Source organism: Corythoichthys intestinalis, chromosome 13, assembly GCF_030265065.1.
Source record: "Corythoichthys intestinalis isolate RoL2023-P3 chromosome 13, ASM3026506v1, whole genome shotgun sequence".
Lineage (NCBI taxonomy): Eukaryota > Metazoa > Chordata > Actinopteri > Syngnathiformes > Syngnathidae > Corythoichthys > Corythoichthys intestinalis.
This window is the reverse complement of record NC_080407.1, coordinates 21,995,594-22,007,495: the sequence shown is the minus strand read 5'-3', so window position 1 is coordinate 22,007,495 and position 11,902 is coordinate 21,995,594. Positions and strand designations below refer to the sequence as shown.

At 38.6% G+C, this 11,902-nt stretch overlaps 1 protein-coding gene across 1 annotated transcript in view; it reads right to left on the bottom strand.

The window, feature by feature from the left end:
- Positions 1–4,307: 4,307 nt before the first annotated feature.
- Positions 4,308–11,902, bottom strand: part of LOC130927961 (zinc finger protein 160-like) — a 61,457-nt gene continuing 53,862 nt past the window's right edge. The window contains 1 exon segment of the mRNA XM_057854112.1: positions 4,308–5,820. Coding sequence (XP_057710095.1) covers positions 4,856–5,820 — 965 coding nt within the window. The 3' untranslated portion in view covers positions 4,308–4,855.

Genomic DNA, 11,902 nt, shown 5'->3' with positions numbered 1-11,902 from the left:
AAAAACAGCCGTTCTGGTCCAAATTCCAGGGATCCCGATGAGGAGTGCGTTACAATAGTCCAACCTGGAGGATATTAAGGCATGGACGAGTCTCTCTGCAGGAGGACGGCCGAGAGATGGCCAGAGTTTGGCAATATTGCCAGGGTTTCCCCTACAAATAAAAGATTGTGGCACACAGCCACACCAAAATAAAAGCCACCACGCCCTGTAGATGAGATGTTTTTTTTTTAATGTTGTTTTTTTAAGGCAAAGAGATAGCGAAAGATAGCGGTCGCATGTCACGGCAGCCCGCTCTTATTTTGTTATTCTTTTTCTTTATTATTGTTGCCACAATAAAGTGGTAAGCCAATACTGACTCCTTTCCTTCATCTCCCTATCCGGGCATTACAGTATTTTCGGATCGGACCTTTCGTCGAATGAATGAGCTACGCTAACGTCAACAACGCATTCAATAGCAGAGGGGCTGGCATACTTATATCTGTGCTATCAGGCTGGTTCGGCGGACGGATGTACGCAATCACGGCTGATGAAACCTTGATAAAGGTGCATATAAATATTGTAAATTAAAATGAAACTTTAAATTAAAAAAAAAAATCTAATTTGCAAGGCGTGGCGGCTTTTATTTTGGTGTGGCAGGGCGCCACTATCTTTTATGTGTAGGGGAAACCCATTGCGGAGGCGAAAGAAGGAGTTTTTGCAAATATAATTGATGTGATTGTTAAAGCTAAGATGGGGGTCAAACCTGACTCCCAAATTGGTCACAGAAGGGGAGAAGGAAAATTTGTGGCCGAAAAAGGAGACTGAGGAAATGGGGGCGGAACGGAGCTGGTGAGGAGTACCAATGTGAATAGCTTCTGTTTTGAAGCTGTTCAGCTGCAAGAAGTTTTTATTCGACCAAGCCTTGATCTCCTCCAGGCAGGAGTCAAGTTGAGAAACAGGGGAGGAAGGGTGGAGGACAGAGTGACCCTGAAATATGGTTGTGTGTCATCAGCATAACAATGGAATTGTATTCCATGCCTGCTGACAACACGACCAAGGGGTAGCATGTAAATGGTTAAGAGGGTTGGACCAAGCACAGAGCCCTGGGGGACTCCACAGATAACAGTGTTAGGGCGGAATTTAGCATCCCCCAGGGCTACAAACTCGGTCCTTCCCGTGAGGTACGAATCAAACCACTGAAGGGCAGTGCCAGAGATATGTACCTTTATCGTGTTGGAGGCAGTGAAGGAAGATGTGATGATCAACAGTAGTAAATGCAGCAGAGAGGTCGAGAAGGATAAGGAGAGAAGTACAACCAGAGTCAGAGGTCATCAGAAGGTCATTGGTGACTCTGATGAGCGCTGTCTCGGTGCTGTGGAATGGACGAAGACCGGATTGGAATTCTTCATATAAACGGTTTGATTTAAGGTGATTGTGAAGTTGGATGGATACAATTTTTTCAAGAATTTTGGAAATGAAGGGGAGATTGCAGATGGGTCTATAATTTGACAGAGGATTAGGATCAAGAGTGGGTTTTTTGAGGAGGGGCTTGATGATAGCAGTTTTGAGGGTGGCCGGAACATGCCAGGTTTGAAGAGAAAGATTTTTGTTTTTAAGTGACTGATGGAGTGACAGTGTGCTTTAAGCAGAGGGGAAGGGGAGGAGTCTAGGGAGCAAGTGGATGGTTTGAATATACTGATGACCTTCTCGACCTCCTGCTGCACTGTGGGGGAAAAGTGAGACAGGTCGTGGGTGACGGGTGCAATGTCACATAATGGGACAGAACTGTAAGTGTGGGAGAAAGACGCGCAAATATTTGTATTTTGGAAGCGAAGAAGTCCATGAATTTGTTGCACTGTGAGGCTGTCTGGTTGTGGTGTGCTGTAGTTTGAGGTGGTGTTTGACGGTGGTGGAGAGTTGTTTGGAGTTACCAGTTACTGTTAATAATGTTGGAGTAGTGTGCTAACCTGGCCTTGGAGAGTTTTTTGGCATATTTCCATTTGTTTCCGGTGGGCCAACTTATGCACCAACAGCCTGATGTAACATAGGCCTGCTCCAGGACTCGGCCAGTCCTTTTTAGTGATCTCAGCTCCTTTGTGAACCAAGGAGCTGAACGGGTGAACTATCATAGAACTATCATCATAATCATCTTCATTTTTTAACCTTCAATTGAATTTTGAGAAATTCACTGTTTTTGTATAGTATAAAATTGTTTTTGCGCCATGGTAACGCCTCCTCTGTCAACAGTGAACTTTTCCGTTCCAATCGTGCCTTATTCAAAGTGACCCTTGTAGCAAGCAAGGTGTCAGATGGTGACCATGTTATTACCAAACAAAAACATTTTCAACATAAATTTAGTTACACATTTTTGTGTGTTTTATGTATTACAGTAGATATTTGGTTTTTTTTTGTTTTTTTAACAAAAATGATATACCAAAACATTTTATTTTGTCCCCAACACCATTTTTCTTTATTAGGCCCTCATACTCCATTGTAACATGCCATACTATACTGATAATAATAACAGTTCATGTAGATGAAGTTGTGTTGAAAGAAAAAACGGATTACCATATACTATAAATAAATCTATATATACTTTTTTTTTTTTTTAAATCTGACATTGTAAACAGTTACTAACAATGTTTCTTATTACTTGAGTATTTTGAAAGAACACTTTTTTTACTTATACTTGAGTACATTTTTGGATGACTACTTTAACTTAAAGTAATATTATTTAGAAGAAATGCTAATTTTACGTGATTAAAAATTTTGGCTACTCTACCCACCTCTGAATATTAGTATAAAATTTGAAAAGTACATTTAAATGTAGTGGACTGAATAAAAATAAGATATTAATTATGAATAACAATAAAAAAGTGCTGAGGTGCAAGCACTTCGAAACAGAGTCAAGATTTTTGATCGGCAGGGGCTGGTTCAGGGGTGCTGGAAGTCACTCACAGCAGGGGGTGCTGAGGATCTGTTTTAGTTTTACCCATCCAAAAATCAGTCAAAATTTGTCATGCTCGTGCATTGTCTCTATACATGGCAGTATACACGCATGCCGGATAGTTTACGTGATACTACTAGGCTACTATAAAGACAGCGTTCTGATTAAACTAGTGTTCTGGTATTGGAAATAAAAGTGCCTGTGTATTATTATGCAAATCCCCATAGCTAGATGGCGCAATGACACACAAACACATTTGAAAACTAAAAGGTCCAATAAGCCTCGATTTAACACCCCATTTTCACAACGCTAAAATAAATTGCACACAAATAAACCACAACAAATAATATTATGGCTACAAAACATATCCTACCTATTTGAAGACACCAATGATAGATTTCCTTTCTGGACTCCTCAGTCTAGATCAAGGGTGGACAAACTATTCCACAAAGGGCCGCAGTGGGTGCGGGTTTCTGTTCCAACTCATCAAGAGGAAACCTTTTTACCATTCTGGTGTCTTGTAGGCGCAATCAGTTGATCACAGGCAGGTGCTTCTTGTTTCAGCAGAAACTTCATTGGTTAAACTGTCCTTGCTGGATCAGTTGGAGCAAAGACCAGGACCCACTACAGCCCTTGAGGACCGGTTTGTCCACCCCTGGTCTAGATCCTTAACTAATTTCCCCCCACTGGGCACTATTATAGAACTGTCATCATAATCCTGTTCATTTTCGACCTCCAATTGAATTTTAGAAAATTTCACTGTTTTTGTATATTGAAAATTCATGTTTGCGCCATGGTAACATTTATCCCCTCACAAATTAATCATTTGTGAGCCAGAATTTTTTGTTTAATCAGTATTTTTGCGATATTGAACAATATATTCGAATTTTCCATATCAATTTAATGATAGAGTTTTGAATGATTTCTAATTTTTGGAATTTGGGGTCTGCTCTTTGAAATATTAAATGTGAAAACTGTAGTTTGAGAGTATGATATAAAAAATGCCACTTAACTTTGTAATGAAACGGTGAGCCGTACAATATGGATCCAACACAGACGAGGAAGTTTGTGTAGAATTTATTACAAAAAAAACCATGGCAACAGTGAACTTTTCCATTCCAATTATTCAATGCGACCACTGTAGGTGTCCGGTGGTGACCATGTTATTAACAGACAACAAGATTTTCAACACAAAACATACAGTGGGGAGAACAAGTATTTGATACACTGCCAATGGGTTTTCCCATTGACTGTGTATCAAATACTTGTTCTCCCCACTGTATATGATCAGCAAATTTAAATACAGAAATGATTCCTTGTTTTATTTAGATATTAAAAAAAAAAAAAAAAAAGAGAGAGATACCAAAATTTGACTTGCTACAAGGAAAAAAAAAAAATTGTAAGAACACGACTTGACTGTCATAGTCCTTTTTTCTTTTTCTTTCTTCATTTTTCTTTATTTGGCCCTCATACTCTGTCAATCACGAGTAGTAAGAGTAATTGAAAAAAATATATATATATATATTTACATTAGCCCCCACACAAAAAAACTCATTTGTGAGCCAGTTTTTTTTTTTTTTTTTAAACTATTTTTGCAATATGGAACAATGTATTCTAAATTTCCATATTTATTTAATGACAATATTTATGAATGATTTTGAATTTTTGGAATTTGGGCTCTGCGGTTTCAAATATGAAATGCGAAAAGTGTAGTTTGAATTTTTTGAGATTATGATGATGATGCCAGTCGGCGAGAGAGCCAAAGGAAAGACGTCGATGGCTAGTAAAGGTAAAACACAAAATGGCAAAGTCCAAACAGAAATGCAATCACAAAAATAAAGTGTACCACGAATACCAACGTAACCCCCAACCATAACCTAACCTGCATGCAAAATTTGATGAAGCCAGCATGCATGACAGGCAAAAGAGTCATTGGCCACTGCTTCTCACACCAACACACACGTGGCCCTTCTTTGGATCCTTCCGAGCAAATCTTTCACCACAAACTGAGCAGGAAAAAGGTTTTTTGCCTGTGTGGGTTCTTGAGTGTCTTTTTAAGTTTCGATTTTGAGAGAATCCTTGACCACAAACTGAGCAGGAAAAAGGTTTTTCGCCAGTGTGGGTCCTTTTGTGACCTCGTAAGTTTTGCTTTATAGAGAATCCTTGACCACAAATTGAGCAAGAAAAAGGTTTTTCGCCAGTGTGGGTTCTTTCATGACTTTGTAAGTGATGCTTTTGAGCGAATCTTTGACCACAAACTGAGCAGGGAAAAGGTTTTTCGCCAGTGTGGATTCTATTATGACTTTGTAGACATTGCTTTCGAGAGAATCCTTGACCACAAACTGAGCAGGAAAAAGGTTTTTCGCCAGTGTGGGTTCTTTCGTGACTTTGTAAGTGTTGCTTTTTAGAGAATCCTTGACCACAAACCGAGCAGGAAAAAGGCTTTTCACCAGTGTGGCTCCTCATATGCATTCGACAATTATACTTATTAGCAAAGGTTTTCCCACACTGAGAGCATTTGCAGAGTTTGTCGTTACCGTGAGATGTCTTATGACCAACATCAATGTAAGGTGAGTGTGACGTAGTTGCATTTGTGTCTGATGTAGCGATGAAAATGTCTGCTTGCAATCCTTCAGTTGAGCTGCTGCCGCTTGGAGGCTCCGCCCCTCTGCCGGCCTCACTCACACCTTCATCTTCACTCTTCAAGGGATTACCAGTCAACCTGGTGATATGCTCCTCCTCCTCTTTACCATATGGCAACTCGTCCTCCTCCTTTTTGATTGGAATTTGCTTCTGTTGACAGGGCTTTGGCTCCTCCTGTTTGATTTGGGGGAGCTCAACATCCTCTTTTACGCCAGGAGATTCTGACTCAGCACCAATATATTTTCTGAAACCTGCAAGACACAAGAAAACCAATGATATATTTTATGGACCCCCACCGTTTCACCGGCCAGTCTTTTCTTTGTGCAAAACTTGAAAATGAGAACAGTGATCCCTCACGACTTCGCGGTTCATGTTGTGCAGATTCAGTGCATTGCAGGGTTTAAAGAAAACATATTAATCAAAAAAATAAAAGTGAAAAAATACACGTCAGTTCATTTTGAGACACAAGAGACATTGTTTCGCATAGAGATGCGACCGAAAATTCGGTGTCCAATGTTATTATTGTCATAATTTTGTCCACGAATGATCAACGAAGTGATAAGAACAATAATCCAATCTCATCTACGTCTCATCTACGTCGTGCAGAATCCATTTTTGAAGATTCCGTTGGTTCCTCTGACTTCATTTCGCAGGTCTAACTTCGTCAACACTTTGCCAACTTCGACCGCAACTGATGTTTTTTTTCTAAACCGGAAGTTCGAGGCAGACACTATCCAAGATGGCGTCGCCCACATTTCGCTCAGGAAACTTGTCTATAGTTTTTTTCTTGTGTGTAAATATTGGTTCAGAATTGGCTGCAGGAATTCCGGACCATGACCCTGATCAATACTATCTGAAGGAGAAAAAATAGACAAACACTTCAAGCACTGTCAAAATATCCAAAAATTTAAATTGTTGTATAAAGGTCTGATCACAATGTAATGACATTTATTGACAATTTTTGACGCTGTTCTTGGAGAATTGGTTTATATATATTGAGAATTATTATTCAACTCTGTTGGTCTAGTCGGTTGTCTATTGGTTTAGTTGTTTTTGTCTTCTTCTTTTTTCTTTCTTTCCTGTCTCTTCATTGTGTGGATTTAAAGTCAAAGGACAGGAGTATCCCACGAAATAAGACTGCTGGACGATGAGATCAGGGGTGGGATTAAATTAGTTTTTCTTCTTCCCACTCCCTGTCGAGCACAAATAATTTTTCTTAGTGTTATGTACTCATATGTTTACTTGCGTGCAATTATGTAGCCTTTTACTCTTAGTTAAGGCAATCATGCATTCACATTCTGGTTCGTTTTAACATACACCATTTGGTGTCATAAAAGTAAGCCCAGTTAGTGTAACATGATCCCCCTTAGTCTACTCAAGTCTTTGATAATCCAATAAGGGGATGTTAACGCCCAATTGATGGTAAAATATGAGGTATATAATGGAGTCGGATAGTGAAATGTGTGTGACTCATTCATTAAAACTTGTGTTTATTGTTCGACCGCACCATGAGACTCTCAGTATTTGTGTGTCGACTACGTTTTTATGAAAGCCTCCCAAACAGAAAACGAATGCGCAACGTTGTAAGTACGAGGTCGATAGCCAACACCAAGATGAGTTATATTGTATTTCGGTTTCTTTGTGCATGCTTGAAATAAAAAGCTTCATCATCATCAAAAGGATGTTTCAATGAGAGCATATCAATAACCTTTTGGGCTACAAAGTATCACAATATATCGCCTTTTTAATATATTTTCACTTGAGGTGCACGATAATTATCGGTCCGATAATAGGAATTATGACATCATCCCATTAAGTCAGATAACATTATTAATAGGCCTGATAGACAGACATTACCTAAATTACTGACTATGTTAGAGGAATATGGCAGGCTATTGGGATATAAAATGAACATACATAAAACGCAAGCCCTGACATTTAACTATGATCCTCCACCACATGTTAAAATAATGTATGACTGGAACTCGGAGACGGGTTCAGACTGGAACTGGGAGGCGGGTTCAATTGACATGACAAATTTATTCAAATTTAACTATAATCTCTTAAATTTAGAGCAGATTATCAAAGATGGAATCACATACCCTTCTTGAGTCTGAGTTCAAAAATAGAATCAATTAAGATGAACATACTTCCACGACTGCTCTACCTCTTCCAATGTCTACTTATTAGGATCCTATTGAAACAATTTTTGGAATGGGAGAGGTTAATTTCAAGATATCTGTGGCGGGGAAAACAGGCTAAAATCAAATTTAAAACACTGCAATTGAGTAAAGATAACGGTGGAATGCGACTTCCGAATTTACAAGATTATTTCTACGCAGCCCAGCTTCGACCTCTAATTTGTCCATGTTCCCCAACAGACAATACACGTTGGAAAGAAACTGAATGTACAAGGCTGAAGGGTCTGCAATGTCTGCTTTGATGGCCGACATTGTATCGTGGCAAGGTTTGAACATTGCAGGTGGCAACATGACCCATCATTTACTGCAGGCCTGGCAGGAGATCTGCAAAAAATGTAGAATTGAGAACTCATTGAAAAGGTTAAGGTGGTGTGCTTTACAGATACAGAATTTACACCGAACAAAACAGATAAAAGGTTTAAAAAGCGGATTTCAAAAAGGTTTGACTTCATATCACTCATTCAATTTCAATTTCAGGATTTTGAAACCTTGATATCCAAAAACGGCCTTTTACAGATACCTTCAGGTTAGACACTATTATCACCATGATGTAACAAAGAACATAACTAGACAAGAAACTCTGGTTCTACAAGAAATTGTAGATCTCTTTGAGTCGAAGACCTGTAATAAAATTATTTCCAAATTGTATAAAATTATGAGGTCAACAAAGATGGATAATACTCATTATATAAAACAAAAATGAGAAGGGGAAGGAATTATGCCACTTGAGGAAAAAAAAGTTGGGAGAATGTGCCAGCTACAATGGACCACTACGGGCTTGAATGTATGGCACGAATTCTGTTGGAAAAATATTATCAGATACTTTATAGACCCTACTCACCAACGTCACAGAATGACGTGTCGCTCTATCCGGCCGCCATATTGTCCGTCATTGTTTATCCGTATTCTCAATGGTTTCAATTTGTCGTGCAATTTATAGTGCAATTCATGGAAGCCCCGGTGCTTTCAGACGCTGTAAACTCATTGGATGTGTTGCATAAAAGGCGTTATGTGGAAAAGCTTCAGTCTATCCATTCGCCAGATCCATATTTGATGCCTAAATCAATATTTTTCGACCCGCTGTCTTCGCCGTCTCTGCCTGACATCTGCTACCCTGATATCTACAACTATCTTGTCCACAGAAACTCAGCCTTTCTAAAATGGCGACAATCAAAAAAAAAAAAAAAAAGTTGACTGCGATGGCCAACGCTTCAAGGATAGGTGGATATTGGACTATTTTTTCAATACAATACGCAACAACTGTGTCTGCCTCATTTGCAAAAAGACAGTTGCTGTTTTCAAAGAGTTCGATGTGACGCGATATTAGCAAACAAGACACTCTGACATGTACGACAACATTACAAGATACGCAGCGAGAAATTATAGCAACTTGAAGCTAGTTTAATTTCACAGCAGCAGTATTTCGCAAGAGCCCGAGTGTCGAAAGAGAACGCCACAAAGGCGAGATTGTTGAAATTATGAATTAAAAAAATTATAATAAAGCAAACGTGACACACAGAAGGGCTTGCTAAAATGTGTTTAAATATATTGTTTTACGTAAATCAGCCAAGGTAGCCCCCCACATTTTTACCACACCAAATCTGGCCCCCTTTGCAAAAAGTTTGGACACACCTTTTTAACTGATGATCCGGAGACAAGGCCAGCTTCTTTCACTTGGTACCAGCTAAATATTATTAAAAAAATAATGAGGGTGGAAGAAATAAACATTTGAATTTGAAACTGTATGGTGTCGGCGATTAGCCTCGCAGTGATCTTAATTGTGCTTGTCACCCCAAAAACCTCTAAATATATATTAAATACATCTTACCAGATATAAAATGACTACTACATAATCTGTGGTGATCGTTTGGTGCTCAGTTTTCTCGTCGAATTGCAGCAGTCCATCTTGCTCTCCTCTCCGGGTCTCTCGGAATACGGTAGAACTTCAAGTCTCTCCGTCTATCTTCTCTGTTACGTCAACCAACCGCCACACACGCCTTCACCATTTTGATTATTAATGTTAACGAGCAGAAAAACACGCCATAATAGGAGGAATTTACGTAGTGGTAATGCTTAAACCCGACGAGCTGACGGACAATATGTCGCGGAGGCGTGGTTGTGACGTCATGTGAGTAGGGTCTATAACCCCAGTCCAAAAACAACACCTGGGTAAAGGAGACGCCTGCTGGAGAGTCTCTGGACCAAATGGAGCGAACTACTCACATATATTTTGGAAATGCAATGTTATTAGAGCTGAAACGAATACTCGAGCAACTCGAGTAACTCGAGTTTAAAAACTGATCCGAGTAATTTTATTCACCTCGAGTAATCGTTTATTTTGACAGCTCTAAGCATCACGTTTCGCTCGGACTACTTTTAATGCGGGACAACGCGCTGACGTCACGTGCGTAGAGGAAGAAGCAATAAAAAAATATAAAAAACATTTCCGCAGCCGACAGCCGCTCCAAACTACGCTGACGTTGCTAAAAACTAGCCCGCATGATGTTAAGTTGGTAGCAGGTAGCATCTGATGAGTCCCATAGAGATCACATGTATGTTGAACTAGATGCAAAACGACAGACTCGGCCGCGTCTGGGCAGCGTTAATAAACAGCCGCCATCTTAAAGCAGTAGAGCTAATAAATAAGATTAAAGTTACTGTCTGAGTCACTAGCTCACGTAACGTTAGCCCTGCGGAGGGCTAGGTTTCTATTAATTATGACCACTTTCGATGCGTGGCTAACGTGTCTTACATACAGGCTTTAACATAACATAGCTTTATGGGGTGATGAGGGTGTAAAATAAAAACTCAATAATGCTAACTATCAATTTTAGCTTAGTAGCCATTGTTGGATAAAACACCAAGTAGCACTGGTCCCTAATGTGCTCCATTACAGCCTGTATCATACATTTATTTTGAACACTGCAAAAACTCAAAATCCTATCAGGACTTACAGTTTAGAGTAGCGTAAAACTTAACTAGAACTTAAAAATGGCTTGACACAAATAGAAATTCAATTGAAACACGTGGGAAAAAAATCCTAACTTTTAAGTGATGTGTGTTATCAAGCGTAATGGCATTTTTAGGTGTATATATATATATATATATATATATATATATATATATATATATATATATATATATATATATATATATATATATATATATATTTTTTTTTTTTTTTAATAAGATCTAAAGGTTTTTTGAGTGAAAGCAGTGAATATGTCTTTTTTTTTTTAATTCTAGTTACATCTGAGATGCAATTGTTGGCTGTTTTCAACAATATACATCGAAAATAAAGACATTGATTGACTGAAAATGGTTCAAGATTAGATGAAATGTCTTGTTTTCTCATGTATATTTATAATTGCTCTTCACCTAAAAATATATTTGTTTTATCCGATTACTCGATTAATCGATAGAATTTTCAGTCGATTACTCGATTACTAAAATATTCGATAGCTGCAGCCCTAAATGTTATTACACCCTAATGGACTGAAATTCATGCACATTTGGAGAACATTTCCGGGCATCATATCCCTTTTAAATGTGAATGTCTGTAACTGGGTGATTTGAAGCTGGAAAATTGGAAAGCCAATGATAAAAAAACTGTTGAAGATTTTACTAGCAGCCATTAAAGGGATCCAAGGAAAGAAAGACATGTAGTTCTTAGAACATAAATGCTAGTACGAGTTATACTAATTTGATATTAAAACCCCTCCTAATGTTTTCGTTTTAATAAAATTTGTAAAATTATTTTAACTAGTAGGTCGCCATTATTGTTGTTGACGTCGCAGCGTGGTGACGTCACATGGGCTCGCTGCCGAACTTACAGTGTCAATCGTGAACGACATAAACATGTCGACGGTTCTGCCCTTCCAATTTGAACCCAAACGTAATATTAATGATAAGTATAGCCCTTTCGATATTTCACAAAACGAGCAGCAAAAGCAAAATGAACATTTAAAATGGGATGAGAGGAGTAGCGTACATGCGTCAAGTTCGCTAGTGACAGCTAGCACTCCTGCTCTAGTGACGGAGAAGGAGGGTGTTTGAAAAAAATGTCAAAAAATGTTTGCAGATCTTCACGGTAAACTATTGTGTGATCCAACTTATTCCAATATTATTGTAA